Genomic DNA, 23,322 nt, shown 5'->3' with positions numbered 1-23,322 from the left:
GGTGGAGTGCCAGTTTGTTCTGTAGTTCATGTAGAATGCAGCCTGGGATGTTGTCAGGTCCCATGGATGCTGTTTTCTTGGCTTTGGAGAGTGTGTTTTTTACCTGTGCATACCTTACGGTATAGAGATTGGCCCTTTAGGGGAATGAGAGGGGGGTAAAGTTAGCACTGTACCTATCTGCCAGGATGTTGGCAATATCAGTTGATTCTGTATATTTAGTGTCATTGTGCTGTAACTCAGAGCAGATCTGAGTGTTGCCATTGAGATTTTTAACATAGCTATAGAATGCTTTGTGGTTGTCTTTAGATTGAATCAGTGGCAACTTTGTTTTCATAACTAGCTTTGGAGGATTTTATGAGGGAATCTCAACTTCTTACTGAGGCTGATGAGGGACTTCCTCCAATCATGGAATTTTATTCTTTTTTGCAGCAGTTTCTTTCTTCTGTTGTAGAGGTTGATTATGGCAGGGGACCATCAGATTGGCTTCCTTTTTTTGGAAGATAGCATCTTGGTTCTGTTAAGGATTACACAATCCATGCACTTGTGTAAGTGCTTATAAAGTGCATTTGTATAGGATTCAGCAGTCGTACCTCTATTGTTCATCAGCATGGTTCATAAGTTCATAGGTAGGTACTAGGCTATTGGCCCAAGGGCCTAAGTAAGCCTAGCCAACAAAGTTCCCTTGCTTATGCCACCCAAGAAAGTAAATTTCCTGTGCCCCTATTGAGAAGAGCCACAGAAGTGATCCCCAGGGTGTATTTCCTATTTCCCATCCACTCATCAAGATTTTTCTTGAAGAGTGCTAATGAGGAACTTTGCTTGACATAGATGAGTAGCTTGTTCTAGAGTATAGGAAGTCTCTGGGACAGGAATCTATCCCTCCAGCATGTCCTGTTTATTGTGGTGACAAGGTTTAGGTCCCTAGAGCATGTAGCTCAGAGAGATTGGGATTTTTTTAAGGTGTAGTATGTCCAACAGCTCTGGGTTTAATATAGCTTTATATGTTAGGCTACTCCTCAGAGTAGGCGATATGCTACAGAGTAAATCTGGAGTTTTTTGAGACAGTCAGTGTAGGGTATCTGTTTGAGTGAAGTTGGCTTTGGAGAAATTTTTTACGGTGGTTTCCCTAATGGGGGGTGGGGTGGTATGTGGATGTCTTGGGTGATTAGCTTGTGGTCGGATCTGACCAACAAGAAACTGACCTTTGGTGTGGGACACCTGTTGCCCATGTTGGTAATGACCAGGTCTAGAATATTGCTGCCCCTGGTGGGGGTATGGATAAGTTGATCCAAGGCTTTGGAATTTATGAATTCCAGAAAACATTGAGCACAAGAGTTGGTACATGAGTAGCTTTCCCAGTTAATGGTGGGGTAGTTGAAATTGCCTATTATTAGGGTGTTAGGTTGTACCCTAATATTTTCCAGTGTATCAAGAAATGAGGAGTGGGAATCCTGGGGCATGGTGGGGCATCTGTAGCAAGCTACAATTTGGATTGCAGTCTTGCCCAGAGTTAGTTTCACTTGGATAATCTCGGATGCATTATGCTGAGCAACTAGACTGGAGGTGTGGATATCTTTAATGAATATGGACACGCCTCCACCTTTAGTGTTTTGGTCCAGGTTAGGTGGCCGAAAGGTGTGGTATGAATTATATCCTGGTAATGCAGGGGTGCTCTCTGGAGTCTTGAACCAGGTCTCTGTCACTGCACAGATGTCGATGTTCTCCATTTTAAGGAGTGCCTCGAGTGAGTGCATTTTGAGGTTTAGACTTCTAGCATTGAGTAGCATTACCCTCAGATTTTGCTTGCTTGTACCTGTTTGTCGTTCATGTCATCCCAGGCAGACAGATACTGGATCCCCTTAGAATGACACCAGAAGCTTAGCCAATTGTTGATGTCTGTCTCTTGTCTTCTATTCCTATAGGATTCAAAGTCTTATGTAAATTTGATATTTTTAACTATGTATTTGCAATTGTTTTTTTTTTTTTCTCTTTTGATTATCTTGCAAATGTAAATGGGGCTTTTCTCCTTGGGTCTCCACTGAAAATGGGCCTTTGGCTCAGTTGGACCAACCCAGTTACCAAATGAGAAAATGTATTAAGAATGGAGCAGAGTGCAGGGCAGGAGTTGGGTCTGAAAATAAGTTTATGTGCAAGTGTTAATTGGGTGTAGTTGAGGTAGTTGGAAAATTCAAGCTAATTCAGTTCTGAGACGGCATGGCAGTGGTGGGTATGGCTAGGCTTACCTGAGGCGAATTTAGCTATTTTATAATAACAGGATTGCATTTTATTGCTAAGTGATAAATGAAGGTTTGTAAAAATGCTACTGCTGTACAGTAGGGAAGGGACGAGTAGGGTAGTAGCCAGTTTAATATAGTGTGGTTGTCCAGATAAAGTTTGTGACAATATAGTTTCCCTAGTTTGAAGTGAGTTTTCTTTATTGTATTAAGAATATGTAGTTCAAAGGTGAGCATATTATTGATAGTTATACCTAATGAACTACATGAACTACCAAATGAACACCTCACCTAAGCATCATGTTTAATCATAGCCTCACCTCAGGCTTTGTGCCCACTGAGTGGTGCACAGCTACAGTTATCCCACTCCACAAGGGGGGATCCACCTTGGATCCTGGGAACTACCATCCCATCAGTCTGATGAGCCTAATCTGCAAGGGCATGGAAGGCATTATCGTGGAACTTATAAACAATGACATTGGCAACCTTCAAACACTGGTCCCCACCCAGTTTGGGTTGTGAAGGCCGATCTTGTCTCCTGAACCTGATTGACATTCAAATAAGTCTCCAAAGCTGTGGACGAGGGTAAGGCGGTCCACACAGCCTATCTAGACCTTGCCAAGGCCTTCAACACCATCACCCACTCTGGAATCATAGATAAACTTACTAAGCTGGGCATAAATCCCTACGTCACTCGATGGGTTGCCAACTGGCTTACTGACAGAACCCAGACTGTAAAAGTAGCCGACTCCAAATCCAGCTCCAGACAAGTGACAAGTGGAGTACCTCAGGGTTCAGTTCTGGGACCACTCTTGTTTGGCATCTACTTCTCTAAAGTACAGGCCAACACTAAGGGACTCTGGCTAAAAAAGTTTGCAGATGACTGCAAACTGGGAGCCATTACTGAATCCCGAAATGATGTGAATATTCTACAAAAGGGCCTTACAGAAACAGATGCCTGGTGCCAGAGCCATGGGCTCAAGCTTAATGCCAAGAAATGTATAGTTATCCCCTTTGGAAAAAAACATGTACCCATGAATTACCACATAGGTGGCAGTACACTAAACATCGAAAGTGTGATGAGAGACTTAGGGACACAGGTGGACAGTGGTCTCACTTTCCATAACCACATCGCCACAACAGTCAGGAAATCCTTTATGTGGCACACCTCATCACTAAGGGCTTTTCATCCAGAAAAAAGGAGGTCATTGTCCCACTGTACTCATCCCTCATTAGACCCATTATAGAGTATAATGCCCCGTCTGGTATGTACCTCACAAGACACCTGCAACAGCTGGAAAGGCCATAGAAATACCTCACTAAAAGAATTACAGGCCTAAAGCAGATGCCATATGCTGACCATCTAAAAAAACTCCATCTATACTCTGTGGCATATCGTCTACTCAGAGGCGATCTCTGCTTAACATACAAGGCCATGTCAAACCCTGAGCTGTTGGACATGCTCCACTTAAAGAAATCCCAATCCCTCAGAGTCACATGCTCCAGGGATCTAAACCTTGTCATCACAATGAACAAAACATGCTGGAGGGATAGGTTCCTGACCCAGAGACTCCCCATACTCTGGAATAGAATACCTATACATGTCAAGCAGAGCACCTCCTTGGCCTTCTTCAAAAGGAACCTTAATGATTGGATGGGAGATAGGAAATTCACCCTGGAATCATGTCAGTCACCCTGCTAGACAGAGGTCCAGAGAAGTTAATATTGTGGGAAGAAATATCCAGGGAATTGTTATGGCTAGGCTCGTATAGGCCCCAGGGCCAATAGCCTAGTACCAACCTATGAACCTATGAACCTAATAATTTTGCTGTGTACACAATTTCAATTTCAGTGTTGTCTAGAGAGAAGATCCTGAATTGTATGTCTGGTTGTTTTGTGGAGAAAATTAACAGTTTGTTTTTTGGGGGGTTTAGCAGCAGTTGTGCATTATTTCACCAGGCTTCTATGGGTGAGAAAGCCTTCAGTGGTTGTCAGGAGATCTGAGAAATTATTGTCGGTAGAGATGATTGTAGAATCATCTGCATATTGGATGAGGTTATTTAATTGAGAGGCTTTGTGGAGATCATTGATGAAGGTATTAAAGAATAAGGGCCCTAATATTGATCCTTGTGGGGCTCCAATATTGTTTGCCTGATAATCAGATTGTTGATTGTGCCATTTGACTGATTGTTCACTGTTGTTTAGATAACAAGAAAACCAAGTGAGAGATGTGGGGGAGCAACCTAGTTTAGATAGCTGGTTGATGAGTTTAGTACGGGATACAGTATCTAATGCTTTTGATAAATCTAGTAAGATTACTGAAGTGGGGTGGCCGGTGTCGATGGATTTGTAGACAGTATCAGTGAAAGATAGTAGGGCTGGGGCTGTGTCAGTGCTCTGGTTAGGTAGGGGTAAGGAGGTTATTGGCAGATAGGTAATTAAGAAACTGAATCTGTACACATTGTTCTAGTATTTTGTATAGTGGAGAGAGTATAGAGATAGGTCGATAATTAGAGAGGTCATGGGAGTTTCTATCTTTATGAAGTGGAGTAATGATGGATTTTTTCCATAGGCTGGGGACATAACATTCAGCAATAGAGTGATTTATAAGAATGCTAATAGGGTATGCAATTGCTTTTGCTGTACGTTGTAGATATTCAGGTGATAGATTGTCAGCAGAGAGCAGGGTTTTAGTTTGGATAGGAGTTTGAGTATAACAGAGGTGGGAACTGGCTGAACAGAAAAGGAGGGAGTTGAATGAGGGCTACTTGTATTGTCTGAGGAGGGGAAGCTGTTGTTCTCCAGTGTTGGACAATTTTTGTCGAGGGAGTTTGGGTTTGGTGGTGAGTCTTTAATTAACTTTTGGATGGTAGTAATGAAATGGGTATTGAATTCATGAGCACTTTGTTGTGGATTTTTTCAGGTAAAGGGGAAGGGTTTTGTGAGGTGCCAGGATTAAGTAGAGAGGAGACATATTTCCAGAATTTTGTGGGGTTATTGTGTAGGGAGGATAGCTTAGAAGAAAAGTATTTTTTTTATCTTGTTTGACTAGTCTTTTTGCCTTATTTCGAAGTTGCATGAATTCTAGTTCATTTTGTTTTATTTTGTTATTTCACCATTGTTTTCAGGTTTGGTCTCTTTGAAGGAGAGTTTGTTTGGTCATTTTTGTTAGCCAGGGGGCATGGTTAACTTTTGTTCTTTTGGTCCGGTGCTAGACTATTAAGGGTATCTAGAAAAATGTTATTAAAATAGTTAATGGCATCATCTAAGGGAAGCATTTGTAATGGAGTCCAATTGTTAGCTTTCAGAGTCCTTATAAATATGTCCTGCTTAAAGTGGGTGAGATTTCTGGAAGTTCTATAGGAGTGCGTTTTAATTGTTTGAGAGTGTGTTCATTGGGTATATGCTGGAAGGTGGTCTCTTCATATGTTAGGTAGGGTGCCTGAGTCTGAGTAATTTTGAGGATGGGATACTAGTGTCCAGTCTAATGTTGTTTCTGTGAGAGTGGATAGGACATGGGTAGGGCTGGTTTTAAGCTGTGTAAATCTATGTAGGTTTATACTATTGGCTGGAGAGGTGTAAGTTAGGGCTTGCCAGTTAATGTTGGTGTCACCTAGGATAATGTTTTTTTGTGAAACATTTTGATTTATCCATGATAAGAGGCCTTCTAGAATAGGGATATTATGGCCTGGGGGAATGTAGAGTACAATTATACAAAGACATTTATTATTATTAATATGAAGTGATGTGATTAGAAGTTTGCTGTTGCCAAAGGAAAGAATTGGTTTGGGATAGGCTGTAATGGTTAGAGAGGTTTGATAAATTAATGCAATGCCACCTCCCCTTTTATTAAGTCTATCTGTCTGAATGATACTATATCCTGGTGGAATAATTTCAGTATCAGCAATGTGTGGTTTTTAGCCATGTCTCAGTTACTGCCATAATGTCTGGGGTGTGGTTAGATAGCCAGGCATGAAACTCAGTAACTTTGTTACAAATACTATGCATATTTATTGTTATTAGATGAAGATGTTGGTTATTTGGGGGAAGAATGTGTGTAGCTAGGTTGCTTGAGCTGGGATTTGGATGGACGTCTCCACATTATTCTAGGGATAGGAGAAGATGGAATGCAGTATAAGGTTGGGTTCTTTTTGATAGGGGTTTAGGGAGACATGTAAGACATAGTTTTAGTTTGGAATTGGTAGTGGGTAGTTGTATTTTGGTTGTATACTGGATAGAGCTTATAAGTAATGAGGGTGAGATGTTAGAATAGCTAGGTAAACTGTTGTGCAGTGGTAAGGTTTGAGTACTGAATTTTGGTAGTGCTGTGTAAGTGGTGGTGCATGGGGTAGTGGAATGGAGTAGTAAGAGTAAGAAAGTAGCATGTGTTATAAACAGAAGTGAGAGTGTTAACTTGGAGATTGGTTTGTTAGAGGTAGTCACTGTGAGAAACCTAAGGGTAGTGTGAAGTAGGTAGGGGAGGAGGTGGGGTTAGGGATAGGAAATAGGTTGTTTAGGTCTATTGGTAGGAGCAGTAGTGGGAGAGATTACAGTAAGTATAAATTTAGTGAAAGTGGGGGTGGGTGGGTATGGGGGTAGGGTAGGGGAGCGGACTGAGCCCGGAGCAAAGCGGATGCAGGATGCACCGGTCTTCGGAAGCCATAAAAGAACCAACATTGCAGAATAAACTATCTCCAGAGAGGAGATGTGATATGAAGGTAATAAAAGTGAGTTATACTTCAGATTAGCTGAGAAATACTGACTAAAAAATGTAGGATTCACAGAACTGTTATATAACAAGAGGAAGAACCTGATATCTAAGAACAAGAGGGAACTGACTCAGCACAGGAAGAATTCTCTCCGCAACTTGAACAACCAAATCAGAAATCTTGTAAAGTCTCCTAAAGCTAATTATAAAGCTAAAATTGCACTCCTATATAAGGATAATCATAAGGCATTCTTTAACTACATCCAAAATCTAAAAGGGATTGCCAGGCTATGTAGCAAACTGGTAGTAGATGGTACCACTCATGCTATACCAGAGTGCCAACCTGCTAGCTGACAGATTTGGCACAAACTTCCCCCCCCTGTCCCACCAGCCATACCCCAAAGCATACCTGACACCAGTCCTCTGCCTAGTATTTCTAGAGATCAGATCTTATCTTCATTCTCCAAGGCCAAAAACATGGCCATGGGACCAGATTACACTCCAGGTTGCTTACTAAGCAATCTAAAGCAGGACCTATTGGACCTACTTGGCATTCTCTTTAACCATAGTCTTAGAGCTGGCTTTGTTCTAGCAGAGTGGAGAACAGCAACAGTAATGCCCTTGCACAAAGGGGGGCAATCAACAGACCCTGGGAGCTATAGACCCATAGGTCTATCCAGTCTCATCTGTAAGGCCATGGAAAGAATCATCATGGACTTTATCAACAGGGACATAAGCGGCCTTCAAACTCTATACCGTACCAACTTTGGCTTCATTAACGGTAGATCATGCTTGCTAAACCTAGTAGATCTCTCAGAGAAAGTTAACAAAGCCCTGGATGAAGGTAAGACAGGGCATACCACCTATCTTAACCTAGCCAAGGCTTTTAACACAATCCCCTCACTCAGGTGTTATTGAGAAACCCTCCCAGCTGAGGATTAACCCTTACATCACTAGATGGGTAGCCAATTGGATCACTGGCAGAACGCACACTGTCAAAGTTGGTAAATCCACCTCTATCAGTAGACCAGTCAACAGTGGCATACCACAAGGATCTGAGCTGGCCCTTTACTGTTTGTAACCTATTTCCTGGAAGTCCAGGCAAAAGTAGATGGCCTTTGACTTATCACATTCGCTGATAATTGCAAACTGGGTGGAATCAGTCCCCCAATGATGCAAATATATTACAGAAGGGGCTAACACAGACAAATGACTGGTGCCAAAGCCACCGGCTAAAACTAAACTAAAAAAAGTGCATTATTATCCCCTTTGGCAAAGCAGAATTCCCTGCTAGTTACGATATGGACAGCAGCCCCCTAGTGCAAACCCAATGTGAGATTTGGGACCACAGGTTGATACCAATCTGAACTTTCACCACCAAGCTTCCTGTGTGGTAAGAAAAGCATTTTATGTTGTGCACCTCATAAGTAAGGGCATCCCATCCAGGTGTAAGGATGTTATAGCTCCATTGTACTCGACCCTCATCAGACAACTAATAGAGTACAATGCTCACTTCTGCATGTACCTCACCAGACACCCACGACAGCTAGAGAGACCCCAGAGGTTTCTCATCAAGAAAATACAGAGCCACTAAACCATGACTTATGTGGATAGACAGAAAGCTTCAAACTGTGTAAAAGGACTGTTACTACAAATGGCATCAATTATTTAATGCTGTGATTCCAACAAGAATCTTCAACAGATTGATTTTCTTTCCTATCATCCACACATTCTTTTAAGAACACTCTTATAAGTGTATTGAAATGGAATGGATGGAATGGATATGAAACAGTCATCATTCATGTCTCCAAGACACCAAATCAGTAATAATTCCAGCATATAGAACTTACTATTACAGTGACGTCTTAGCTCATTACCATATTTAGTAGTTATGACCAATTATAATCTTGTGTTCTGAATATTTCTAATAAATTAAAACTCTTCCTTACTGAGGGATGGTCTCCATAGAGGTAAAATGAGTCTTCTTCCATCTCAAAACCACTTGATAGTCATTCATAAGGGGCAACCAAATACCACAGCCATTTTGGATGGAAACATACAGAAAGAAGGGGCACCACAGTAGAGTACTTGTGGATCTGGTCTCATGATCATCACAATTTAGATTGACTGATGATGGATAATTGCTATAATTACTAGTCTTAGCAATAAACCTTTTCATGGTTACTGACCCAATCAATATCATGATGGATAATTGTTATAATTACTAGTCCTAGCAATAAACCTTTTCATGGTTACTGACCCTATCAGTATCACCACAAATCATTCCCTACTGTTAGTATGAAACCATTTGGCAACTCAGCTCTAGGTTTAATCCATTGCTGCCAGATATCACTACCAGATACAGACATACTGGAGTAGGGATATTCCTATATGCTGTTTTAGAATAACTTCATATTCTGCTGTAGCTGCTCCTGGTCTGGATAAGTTTTGGACATTGGTTTGCATTTGACTGATGAGCATGCAAATGTTGATGTGCAATATTCCCATGTGTTTATGAATAATCCAGTAATTTGATGTGGTGATGAGGAAGATACCATAGCAACAATTATGTTTCTCTTTATTTGATGGGTGCATTAATGTATACATGCAGAGGAAGTGCTCAGTGTCTTTGTACTGCATTGAATGTTCTGTTTGCATAGCTTGACTGCCTTGGATGAATTTTATTTTGACCCCTATTTACGGCAGAATGGGGTGTATTGTCACCAGTTCACTAATCCATTTAGGAAAGGAAATAACCCAAGAGGAATAGAAGCCTATTTGCCATGAAATGTCAGACAATATGCACATTTAGTGACCTTCAAGTCCTTCTAGTCTGGCACAGCCACGGTATGCCACCAGAACCCGATCCACCACTGACTATGCCACCAGAACCCAATACACCACTGACCATGCCACCAGAACTCGATCCACCACTGACCATGCCACCAGAAACCAATCCACCACTGACCATGCAGCTAGAACCCGATCCACCACTGACCATGCCACCAGAACCCAATCCACCACTGACCATCTTGAAAGATTAAAATGTCAATAAAAACAGGTAAAATGAAGGTTTTAGACAACTTAAATGATATAGGGAAAACTGGAATTAACAGGGAATTGACTGTGTTATTGAGAACGATAACTGTTACTATTTCATTAAGCTATGAGTAGTAATATCACTCAATATGTTTTCTATAATTTTTGACCATGCCTCACATCTCACTGTCCATGTCATTATGCATAAGAGATACATTTATATGAGAGTAAATGTAAAAGTTTGATGTTGATGTTGTAACTGGAAAATACCTTTCACTGGCACAGTCAAATATAACTTACATGATGCAAACTAAAATAACTAAATGTCTAATTCTCATTGCGTTTATTTCCTCCCCACAGTGTCTGCTTTTGTCATGTGGCTTTATTTCCATATTAGCACTTAAAAATTACTTATGTAGTGAAATGAAACTATTCTGTTCTATTTATAGCTCATGTCCCTCTAAAATCTCCCCATTACATGACACTGTAGATTTCCTACATTATGTCATCAGTGGGCCTGCTCCTTAGAGTATTTAAGGAACAAGCTACAGTTGAGACACAGCAAAAAAACAAACCGAACTTGAAGCCCAAGACATCACAGGAAGTAAGAGGAACACACAACACAATGACAAGAAACCTGGTGATCATTGCTTTAATAGCTGCCTCTTTGGTTTCAGCACAACGTAAGTCAAATAATATTGCCTTATATGAAATATGTCTCTTTCCCCTCTGTTTTTGTTTCTACGTTTTTAGATGACTTAGTTTTACAATACTAAAAAGGCCTATTTGACTTTCTGTATACTGTTTGTTAGTAAATTAGTATATTCAAAACATTAAATGTTTTAATTTAGCTGTTTTTTAACATTACAAACAATGAGCAAACAAAAAAAGAAATTATATTCAAATGCTGTCGAGCAGTATATCCAAAAGTCTGTAATAAGCTTAAAGTTTAACAAAGGAATGCACTAATTATCTAACATTTGCCACATTTTACTTTTTGCAGATATCACATTTGATGGCACTAGATGTTTATGTCACAGAACCAGGAGTAAATTTAACATTCCTCCAAATGTAATTAAGAATGTAGAAATATTTCCTGCATCTGCTTCTTGTGAGCATATGGAGATTATGTAAGTAATTGAGTGAAATGTTATGAAAACCTTTTGTGATGTTCATATAATTGTAGTAATACTTTTTTACTTGCTAGAATATCATTAAAAAGGAATCTTATGTATGTCATAGAGATATGGTAGGAGACGACTACCAGAGACTTATTCTTAATGTTTATTTACAGAACGATGGCATATCATGAAAGTAAATTGTTCTTATATGTTTCCTATAAGTGTGTCTGCATTTACAAATGCTTATTAATCTATGTAAATATTGTGGAGCAGGACAGAATTACAATAAAAATGCACTATCAGCTAATACGTCTGGTTATGCCTGACCATTTCTGCTTTTTCCTGTTTGCTGTGCAACTTAGGGGAATTAGAACTAGAGAATTATGACTGGTCCCCTTGTAAAAATACCAACCTTTTTACAGGAGCTGTTATCCATTTGTGTTCCTAATGAGAAATGGGCATGCTCACACGGTGTCTGTTGATGTAGTTTGGTACAAAGGGTTAAAGGTGATGAGGTGTTAGCGCAGAGGACTAAAGACTCTGACCTACTAATGACCTACTAATGAGCTTCTCCCATAGTCAAATGTTATTTCCTAAGTCTCAGTTTACCTAATGTGTGACTGAGCAAGTCATTTAACTAGACAAGCCCCCCCTACAAAGATGCATTTGTGCCTAGTTGATTTATCTAGTTAACAAATAAATAGAATAAAAAACAGAAATATTTGCAAAAACTGATTAACTAGAAGTACACACATGGAAATGAGGCTTATTTCAGCATAATAGTGTCACCTAAGGATAAGGTAAGATAACAACACACAAACGCACACACACACACACACACACACACACACACACACACACACACACACACACACACCCCTGCGCACCCCCCACACAAACACTCACACACTCACACACACACAAGCAGACGCACACGCACACAAACACACACACCCGGACGCACAAGCACACACACACACACACACACACACACACACACACACACACACACAAACACACACACACACACATAGACACACGTGCACACACACACACACACACACACACACACACACACACACACACACACACACACACACAGCTACACACATGCATGTAAATGCAGGCAAACAAATATTAAGGTCCTTCTGTAACATAAGAATAGGTGCCTCGAACTGAATGAAGCTAAGGATAAGGTTAGATAACAACACACACACGCACACACACACACACACACACACACACACACACCCCTGCGCACCCCACACACATACACACACACACACACACACACACACACACACACACACACACACACACACACACACACACACACAGCTGCACACATGCATGTAAATGCAGGAAAACAAATATTAAGGTCCTTCTGTAACATAAGAATAGGTGTCTCAAACTGAGTTGTTGTTGTGACGTTCGGCTTTTCCCGGTTAGGGGTCACCACAGCAGAACTCCGGTGCACTAATGATTGGCAGTTGATTTTTACGTACCGAGTTGCCAGCCCTGACGCACAACCTTCAATGAAGGTACGCCCATTCACGCATGTCTCCGCGCAGAAGACGCTCTAACTGAGAGTCGTCCTTATGATGATATCATATGAGCAAACATAAATTAAGATGGCAGTCAGATGGAATCCCAGGCTAATTAGTTACAGAAGGTTTAAGAATAAACAGTAAGGCAGCTAAAATAAGAAAAACAACTAAGCACTGACAGGGACAATTCACATCACATAATTATTTCTATTAGAAAGGGGTAGAGGAGGGAATGTTTTAAAAAGCAGAGGACTACTGGCCTTTTGATTCCCAGAGGGACAGTGTCTATTTCAAACCTTCATTTTTTATTTATTGATATCTTTCAGTAACAATATTATTAAATTAAGTAGCTGTATTAAATGAATGAGTTTTAGTGGAAGGAGGAATTCTAGGAAAAAGTGGATAAACGTAATACCAATAACCAGGTACAGCACTGATAAATATTATGAAGTAGTAGGTTTGAGGGTTATTTTCATGTGAGTGGACCACAGGCAGTTTTGCAATGGGTCATATGCATAATTTTATTTTTTATTTTATTTGTATTTATTTATTTATTTTTATTTATTAATAAGGAAGTTTAACTCTATTTAAAGCTACCTGGTTAACTTACATTCTTCTGAGAAGAGAAATACTAATTTTAGCAGAACACAGCAGCTAATGCTCATGGCGTACTGTTTACTGATATACACAAAGAAGTCTGATAACACAAAATGTTGTTATATCTTCAACTAGGGCATATATTTGGAACCTTTAACTAGTGAGATGTGTACAGTGTGTGCCCTACTTTGTAAAGTGTACATTTGCAATAAAACTTGTCCATCAATCAGAGAGCAACATGGTTTATTATGAGTCAATTTTCTGCTAGTGAAGCTATAATCAGTTAGGTTATTGCTGTTAGACTTAGCATCTCTCTGCAATCACTCTTAGTTCAGTATAGCAGTTTTTAGCATTTTATTTTTCATGCCCTAAACTGCCATTACTTTGCAAAATGAAGCTGTATTATAAACATGACAAAGGGCCAGAAATGATAAGATTGTGAGCCAGATAAGTTGCATGTTTATGTAAAACTATTTCAGATATATGAATTTGTAAGTCAATATCTACCTTTCATTATTTATTTCAGTTTAAATTTGAAAAATGGAAGGCAAATCTGCTTGGATCCCAGCAGTCAAAAGATAAGAAATATGATTCATCTCTTAAGGTAAGTAAACTTTATATTTTGTAGTCTACTATGCCTCTTAAGTAAAGTGTCAGTTGCTCTACAATTATGAATAGTTATTGTAATCAGTTTGCTTTTTGTATACCATTAGGGTAACAGTTTAATTATTAAAAACAACAGTTTGTGCTCACGGTACTATTCATAATTTATTGCCAGTTTTTTACATTTTCAGTTACTTGAAAGATACAAAATTATACAGAAATTCTAAGGAAGTTTTATTAGAAATAAAACCGATTCCAGTGTGGAAAAATGAGGAATGGAGAATCAGTTCTGGGATACATCTGTGTCTAATTATACTATATAAAGCCAAGTCTATTTTCTAAAAAAATAAATACTACTTGTTGGAGAAAAAACTGCTATTTTGTGAAATTACAGATATATAACCCACCAAGCCGAAATAATAATTAGTCTTTTATAAATTTTGCTAGACAAATCTCCAGTCTCACCAGATTCCCCAAGGAAATGATATTCACTACAATTCTACAGAAATGTGCAAGATAGGTTTAATTATGTCATTATCTTAGTAAGATTTCCAAATAAAGGGTTTGATGTATGGAGAATAATATGATTTGCTATTATATGGTAATTAATGCAATGATCTTAACAAATGCACAATGTAAATCATGGGTTTTATTTTGTTCTTTTTGTGAAAATAATAGACGTAAGTCATCTAACATGTTTCAGTTCATAATGTAGGACTAGGAGAGATAGACTTTGTTCATGTTTCAAATTTGGCAGAAATAGAGGTAAATGTGGTAAAATAATGGTTTCTACACAGAACAACTAGGATTTTCAAAATAAACTTCCAGTTACAGACATGTAGCCAGTAAGTACAACAAATGGCTCAAAGCGCTTTCATTTTTGAAGTTCTCTTATCCGATTAGTGGTTACGTCATCAGAGGATCCGCCTTTGAGTAGCCCCAACCATACTATGACGTATATATTATCACTCCTGGAAACCATTTCCAGCTTCTTTAATAAGACCACCTAATAAGTACCATATCATTGGTATAATCTGTTGGGGAATATACTTCTTGAGGAAGAGGCAAATTAGCTTTTTTAGAATTTAGGATTTAGTTGCTAGGTCATAAGGCAACTCTGTTTAGTTAGAAGCAAGAAGAAATATTGGCAGAACTTGCTCAGAAGATGGCCGTCATTACAAATTCTGAAATAACATGAGATAGTTCTGTCTGTTTGTGCCTTAAAAGTAGAGATAAAATAATGTCATGTTGCTTCTGGAAAATACCACACGTAACCACAAAGGGTGGTACAGTCTTCATAGTATACATGACTGCTTAATTCAGTCAGGGCTGCCATGCCCTGTGTAGGTCTAGTTGAGTGGTAACAGGATATCCATTCCTCACTCTCCATGACGCAGGTGTTGCCAGAACAATTTGTCTCATCCTTCTATGACTAATCCACTGACATTCCTGGGCAATCATGCACCAAAACTTCAGTGGCACAGATAATGATATATAATTATTCCAGTAATAGTAGTAGTCACAGTAACAGTAATAGTAAAAGTATGAATAGTAATAGTAATAATAGTAGTAATAGTAATAATAATAATATAATAGTAATAATAATAATAATAAAAGTAGTAATAGTAATAATAATAATATAATAGTAATAATAATAATAATAATAATAAAAGTAGTAATAGTAATAATAATATAATAGTAATAATAATAATAATAATAATAAAAGTAGTAATAGTAATAATAATAATATAATAGTAATAATAATAATAATAAAAGTAGTAATAGTAATAATAGTTGTAATAGTAATAATAATAATATAACAGTAATAATAATAATAACAGTAGTAATAGTAATAATAGTAGTAATAGTAATAATAATAATAATATAATAGTAATAATAATAATAATAATAACAGTAGTAATAGTAATAATAGTAGTAATAGTAATAATAATAATATAATAGTAATAATAATAATAATAACAGTAGTAATAATAATAATACTAGTAATACTGATAGTAATAGTTTAGTACTTTGAGCCACTGTTGTTCTTCAACTGTTGTGTTCCTAAAAGTTATGTGCAACAAACTTTGATGAAATTATTTAATGTCAGTCATCACACATTTTACTTAATGCCTCACATTACTAGGATACTTGTAGATGCAAGCCTTTAAAACACGTGAGCTAAGTTACCAGTTTCTTTTGAATACTAATCACTTTAAGCCACTCCTTGTTACCCTTATTTAATATTCATTTACCCTTGAGGTGCAATGAGCACCCCTGCTTTACAACACAAAGTTAACTGGCATGGCTGAAGATAAGATTTAGCTGTGGCTCTTGCATTATTTTTGTAAAGGCGACCATGCATGCGGACGGGTTGTTCTTGGTTATTACTCATTAGCTCCATTACTATAAGTTTTGGTTTCAAGATTACCTAGTCTGAATTATTTAAGGGAAATGTACATACGTTTCACATTTTACTTTGTTTTGCATGTTTTTTTTTTTCTGTGAAACATTAGGCTGTATGGTCAGCATCGAATTAAGTACTTGTCTCAGAGCATCTAAAATGGGGGATGTGGGGTTCTACTTTAACAGTAGCAAACAGCTCCCTACATTTACTCCTCTGTATATTTGGAATTGTAGTATAATTAGAAATCCAGTACTTAATCAGGCCGTAAAATGACACTAGAGTATTCTGGTTATCTGTTTGCAAGGGTTCCTATCAAACCCTTACCTGTCTCCATTCAGTTTTCTTTTTTTCAAGGTTCCCTATCAGCAAAGTGTTAGTATGTTATACTGGTTATTTCATTAGAAAATGGATTTGTTATTTTAGATTTACTAATTGTAATGATAGTGAAGATGTAAATTGAAATTAATAAATTATTTTTCTGTGTGTATATGTTCCAGAAAGAAGAATAAAGAAACCATGCAATGAAGCGATATAATAACACTACACCTCCTTGGAAAAAGACTTTCCTGTAAAAGCGGAACATTTATTTATTTCCTCTTTTGTTCTCTGGGAACATATTTCTGTATCATCTGTAACTTATTCAGTGAAACTTATTTAACACCTGCTATAGAAAGATTTTTTCAGATAAGTGTAATATAAAACACTAAACGCATACAGTCACATTTCTTTTTGCATGTGCTTAATTATATATAATAAAGCTGTAATATATAACATGTAATTAATACCGAAAGGAAGTAATATGATGCAATGTTAAAATGTAACTCAGTGGGAATTGTTACAAAGTAAAGGAAAATAAGTGATAGAAAACTATTTAATGTAATACTTATATACAATGTATAGATTTTGTAATACAGACTATGTGAACGTCTTCAAAATTAATAGAAAATGTATGGTATTTTAGGTGTTTAAAATATATGCATCAAATAGAGATTAAGAAATGTCTGCCAATAAATATTTATTTTTATAAAATATATGTATGTCTTTTCTTTGCAAGATAATGGTCAGTCAATTAAGTGTCTTATGTAAAATGTTAATGAGGCATTAAGCAGTAAAAAGACGTCAGGCAAAGTTGCTTCCATTATGACTCATTGCGTTACAACTCAGTACAGAAGCAGCCCTTTGAATGCAACTGAGTTATGCTTGCTTGGCACCTGCTGCAGGATGCAGTTCACAACTAATAGAGCTGCTGTCAGTGTTAAATAAAATACAATCATTGCACTCTCTGCCCCAGTGTTATGGTTACCGAAACGGAATGGAAAATACAGTATATTTAAAAAAGATTGCTGTGTCTTCTTTAGCTATTTTAAGCAAAGATCAGTGTTACAGAAATACAGACAGATGTTTACCCATAAGGCAGTTTGGTGAAGGAATATGACTTTGAGCTGCTAATTAATTTTATCCTGCAGTCCTGGGTTTGAGTCCCTTAATCTCCATCTTCTAGAACCTTATTTGGTTATGTTAACAACAGAAAGAACAGGGTACTGTGTGATTCTAAGCTAGTCACTTAACCATTGCATGATATTTATTTCCACTGAAAAGAGGCATTTGTGGGCACTAGGTTTACCCATTTAACCCACAAAAAGGGGGTTTACAACATAAGCTTGTTGAAACTGTTCTTAGAAAGAGGGGTCTACAGTGCTAGGGGTATGCCACTACTCAGAATGAAAATGAACGTGGGACAGTTTTTTTTCCTACAGTAGGTACTATTCTAATGCCTGCATGTACAAAGCTTCATAGGGGCCATAGGAGCAATAGTAGGCAATCAGTCCTGAGGACTATAAAATGCCTGGTCCTCCATTTCAGCATGAAGGAATGTGGACTCACATAGGAATGGAGTAGAGGTCCTTACAGTGATATGCTTTTATTTGGTCTGTTCCCCAAACCACTGGTTGCCTTACTAAAATACTTATAAAATGGGGTTTCCATGCTTTTTGCGTAGGAAGATGTTTGATTCATTGGCACTGGATATATGGACTTTCCTACATTGAAAAGAGTTGCATGTTAAGACTATTCAAACTGCCAAGAAATATCAGGGGTGTGAGGTTTGTTTCATGTTCCCCTTCCTATCATGAAACAGATAAAATATATCTGGAGAAGTTGCAATACATATACCCTGCAATGTTGTAAAAGAACACATTGAGCAGACTAAAGAAAAGAAATCTGTTAAAGTGTAGATATCTTAAAGGTAGATTAAGAAGTAAACAACTAGTGAGACACAAGACTTTGTTTTTATAACTAAGAGCAGTAACTAAATTACAGATAAAACAAATGTTCTATATGATTGCAATACAATGCTTGTCTATGAAAAATTCCCTTGCTGTTGTTATTTTCACACTGAGCTAATCGAAGGAAGGACACTGAGCAAACTCGGATCTATAATATATAACATTAAGTATCCTGTTTTTTTGCTTATTTTTTATGTATAGCACTTTGTCTACTGCATACTTTTCTAGCTAGTTTCACTGTGTGTGAGGTATTAACTGGAAGTTGTCCACTTTTATTAAGCATCTGTTTGGGTTATTTGATTCTGATAACTTGTTTGCAGTTAAAAGATTTCTCTAGAGGCCCCTTTATCTGTTTAAAACTTTCATTTAAAGTATCACTGCTACTTTTCTGCTGTGAGAAACATTTCTGCAGTTTGTTTCTAAGTAGTGTGGATATTTGTAGCATTGTCCATATGCAGGCTTGTGTTTGGGCCTAGTGTTTGTGGAGGCTGTGTGTCTGAGCACATATTCAGAGACATCTTGGTTTAGCCAAAGCCATCAGGCATTTCAGTGAGAGAGAATTGTTTGAGGTCATTGGCTGACTGAGGTCACCTGGACTACAGCTTAGACTAAGCACCTCATTGGTTCTTTTGAGATATCTTTAAAGTTGTCTCAGGTTTCAACTTTCTGTTACCTAAGAAGTTAAGTTTGTGAGTGTTTCTGCCATTTCACACTGAGCTAATCAAAGGAAGGACACTGAGCAAACTCGGATCTATAATATATAACATTACGTATCCTGTTTTTTGTTTATTTTTTCGAGTTATTTATAGCACTTTGTCTACTGCATACTCTTCTAGCTAGCTTCACTGTGTGTGAGGTATTAACTGGAAATTGTCCACTTTTATTAAGCAACTGTTTGGGTTTGATTCTGATAACTTGTTTGCAGTTAAAAGCTTTCTCTAGAGGTTCCTTTATCTGTTTAAAACTTTCATTTAAAGGCTCACTGCTGCTTTTCTGCTGTGAGAAACATTTCTGCAGTTTGTTTCTCATAATTGGTGGATTTGCAGTTGCCCACCCCTACTGTAAATTTGATCTGTGACACTCCTCCCAGTCTAGTGTTATTACCTCATTCAACCTAATCCAGGGAGAACATTTGAGAAGGCCACCCCACTTAGTTTCTGCTCCTCCTTTCCCACTTTCCACTCAAAAAAAATTTTTCTAACCTTGTTTCCTGCTTTTCCTGTGGGTAGTCTAGTCTGGATACATATTTGCTGTGTCCAGGACTGTTTGTGGGCTTCTGAGCCCCCAAGCCTTTCGGTGTTGGAGGGAAGCCTTCTAGCTTAATTTTGTTTCTTAGAACTAGCCAGTTTTAGTTTCCACACTCAAGTCTGTTTCTTTGAGCTCAGCACTTGTTCAGAACTCATTGTAAGCACTAAATAAGCTACTAATTACTGCAGCACTCAACTTTCCTCACTTGTCTGGAGGAAAACAGGTTTTAGTATTTAACAAATAAGGACCTATCCAGGCATGTCTAAGGATCAGCTCCCGGTGTTTTCTCCTGTCTACCTGATGAATCTGGTCATCTTGGGGCAATGCAGCAATTGCCTCATGTACACAGACAACCCTCTCCTCCTATCACCCAACACTACAACCTGAGAGAGATGCACTTATATAACCAAACTGGAAGCAAAGCTCTCGTCACCCAAGACTGGACTAGACAGTCAAGAAGAGAAGGTAAACACTTGCACCACACCACACTCATCACATAGTCCCTCAAACCCTACACCACCAAAACACACACATAGAAACACAAAACAAACACCTACATTCATGGAGGCTCTCAGTAAAAACCTTCCCAAGCAACAGGGACCTCCAAAGCAGAAATGCAAGCAGCCTCCCCCCCAACAAAACCCAAATGACACATAGCCCACAAACTCAGTGTGCCACTCAACCACAGCCCATAAGGCATAACAACGTACCCAACACTCTAGTCATAGGTGACTCTATAGTCAGGGACACTGATGTCCCACTCATCAGGCTATACAAGGAGAAGGTTACTGTCAGCTGCCTGTCGGGTGCCAGGATCCACCACATAACCCATGCACTCAGGTCATTCCACAACAAGTACAAATATGACTCTGTCATTGTCCATGTTGGTGTGAATGACCTGAGAAGTACCTCTGTGGACTACATGAAAAGGGACATGGGGGAGCTGTCCGATCTTGTAGCCCAGGCAGGTATGACCTTAGCCCTGAGTAGCATCCTGCCATCACCCAGAATGATACCACAGTACATGGACAAAATGATTGACTTCAGCAATTGGCTAAGCTTCTGGTGTCATTCTAAGGGGATCCAGTATTTGTCTGCCTGGGATGACATGATCGACAAACCACGATGCTTTGCCAGAGATGGCCTGCACCTGTTGGCCCTGGGATTCCGGATACTGGCTAAGGCTCTAGCCACCCCTATAGTGCCTTTTTAGGCAAGGTTCAAATTACAAATTCACCACCGTAACAGGTACAAGCAAGCAAAATCTGAGGGTATTGCTACTAAATGCTAGAAGTCTAAACCTCAAAATGTACACACTCAAGGCACTCCTTAAAATAGAGAACATCGACATCTGTGTAGTGACAGAGACCTGGTTCAAGGCTCCAGAGAGTACCCCTGCATTACCAGGCTATAATTCATGCCACACCTTTCGGTCACCTAACCTGGACTGAAACACTAAAGGTGGAGGCGTGTCCATATTCATTAAGGATATCCACACCTCCAGGCTAGTTGCTCAGCATAATGCATCCGAGATTATCCAAGTGCAACTAACTCTGGGCAAGACCGCAATCCAAATTGAAGCTTGCTACAGATCCCCCACCGTGCCCCAGGATTCCCACGCCTCATTTCTTGATACACTGAAAAATATTAGGGTACAACCTGACACCCTAATAATGAGCGATTTCCCCACCAATAACTGGGAAAATACTCATGTACCAACTCTTGTGCTCAACGTTTTATAGAATTCATAAATTCCAACACCTTGGATCAACGTATCCACACTTCCACCAGGGGCAGAAATATCCTAGACCTGGTTATTACCAACATGGGCAACTGGTTCTCCACACCAGAGGTCAATTCCTCATTGGTCAGATCCGACCACAAGCTAATCACCCTAGACATCCACATCCCTCCCCCATCTCATTAGGGAAACCACCGTAAAAAATTTCTCCAAAGCCAACTTCATGCTTCTTAAAACAGAAGTGGCAAACTTTATGACACCCATGCTGACGGACAATAGATGTATGACTTCTGAATCCTGCACAAATGCACTTCATAAGCACTTACACAAGTGCATGGATCGTGCAATCCCTGACAGAACCAAGATGCTATCCTCCAAAAAAGGGAAGCCAGTATGGTGGTTTCTTGCCATAAACAAACTACAACAGAAGAAAGAAACTGTTGCAAAAAAGAGTAAAATCCCATGAGTGGAGAAACTCCCTGGTCAGCCTCAGTAAGAAGCTGAGCTCCCTCATAAAATCCTCCAAAGCTAGTTACAAAAACAAAATCACCACTGACTCTAAAGACAACCACAAAGCATTCTATAGCTATGCCAAGAATCTCAATGGCAACACTCAGATCTGCTCTGAGTTACAGCACAATGGCACTAAATATACAGAACCAACTGATATTGCCAACATCCTGGCAGATAGGTTCAGTGCTAACTTTACCCCCCTCTCATCCCCTAAAGGGCCTATCGTAAACTTTCATTTAATGGATCACTGCTACTTTTCTGCTGTGAGAAACATTTCTGCAGTTTGTTTCTAAGTAGTGTGGTTATTTGTAGCATTGTCCATATTCAGGCTTGTGTTTGGGCCTAGTGTTTGGGCCTAGTGTTTGTGGAGGCTGTGTGTCTGAGCACATGTTCAGGGACATCTTGGTTTAGCCAAAGCCATTCGGCATTTCAGTGAGAGAGGATTATTTAAGGTCATTGGCTGACTGAGGTCACCTGGACTACAGCTTAGAGTAAGCACCTCATTGGTTCTTTTGAGCTTTTTTTAAAGTTGTCTCAGGTTTCAAGTTTCTGTTACCTAAGAAGTTAAGTTTTTGAGTGTTTCTGCCATTTCACACTGAGCTAATCGAGGGAAGGACACTGAGCAAACTTAGATCTATAATATATAACATTACGTATCCTGTTTTTTTTTTTTTTTGCATTTTGTTTGTTATTTATAGCACTTTGTCTACTGCATACTCTTCTAGCTAGCTTCACTGTGTGTGAGGTATTAACTGGAAATTGTCCACTTTTATTAAGCATCTGTTTGGGTTTGATTCTGATAACTTGTTTGTAGTTAAAAGCTTTCTCTAGAGGCTCCTTTATCTGTTTAAAACTTTCATTTAAAGGCTTACTGCTGCTTTTCTGCTGTGAGAAACATTTCTGCAGTTTGTTTCCTACCCTCCCTATTTGTATGCTGTTCTTATAGTTGGTGGCTTTGCAGTTGCCCACCCCTACTGTAAATTTGATCTGTGACACTCCTCCCAGTCTAGTGTTATTACCTCATTCAACCTAATCCAGGGAGAACATTTGAGAAGGCCACCCCACTTAGTTTCTGCTCCTCCTTTCTCGCTTTCCACTCTAAAAAAATTTCTAAACTTGTTTTTTGCCTTTTCTGTGGGTAGTCTAGTTTGGATACATATTTGCTGTGTCCAGGACTGTATGTGGGCTTCTGAGCCTCCAAGCCTTTCTGTGTTGGAGGGAAGCCTTCTAGCTTAATTTTGTTTCTTAGAACTAGCCAGCTTTAGTTTCCGCACTCAAG

The 23,322-nt window shown here is 38.8% G+C and overlaps 1 protein-coding gene across 1 annotated transcript; it reads left to right on the top strand.

The window, feature by feature from the left end:
- Positions 1–10,561: 10,561 nt before the first annotated feature.
- On the top strand, positions 10,562–17,279 carry LOC122800158 (alveolar macrophage chemotactic factor-like). The gene is made up of 4 exons (XM_044069672.1): positions 10,562–10,664; positions 10,985–11,111; positions 13,773–13,850; positions 16,754–17,279. The coding sequence occupies exons 1-4, from the start codon at positions 10,607–10,609 to the stop codon at positions 16,779–16,781; spliced, it is 291 nt and encodes a 96-aa protein (XP_043925607.1). The 5' UTR covers positions 10,562–10,606; the 3' UTR covers positions 16,782–17,279.
- Positions 17,280–23,322: the final 6,043 nt, after the last annotated feature.

This window comes from Protopterus annectens, chromosome 4.part0 (genome assembly GCF_019279795.1).
Source record: "Protopterus annectens isolate FY-2018-M chromosome 4.part0, PAN1.0, whole genome shotgun sequence".
In the NCBI taxonomy this organism is placed as follows: domain Eukaryota; kingdom Metazoa; phylum Chordata; order Ceratodontiformes; family Protopteridae; genus Protopterus; species Protopterus annectens.
The sequence above is the reverse complement of the archived record's forward strand: the minus strand, read 5'-3'. Positions and strand labels throughout refer to the sequence as shown.

Excerpts from the sequence above, each read along its gene's own strand:
- LOC122800158 (XM_044069672.1), top strand. The coding sequence starts at position 10,607 with ATGACAAGAAACCTGGTGATCATTGCTTTAATAGCTGCCTCTTTGGTT. Across the intron at positions 10,665-10,984 it reads CTCTTTGGTTTCAGCACAAC|ATATCACATTTGATGGCACT; the intron begins GTAAGTCAAATA and ends TACTTTTTGCAG. Across the intron at positions 13,851-16,753 it reads AATATGATTCATCTCTTAAG|AAAGAAGAATAAAGAAACCA; the intron begins GTAAGTAAACTT and ends TATATGTTCCAG.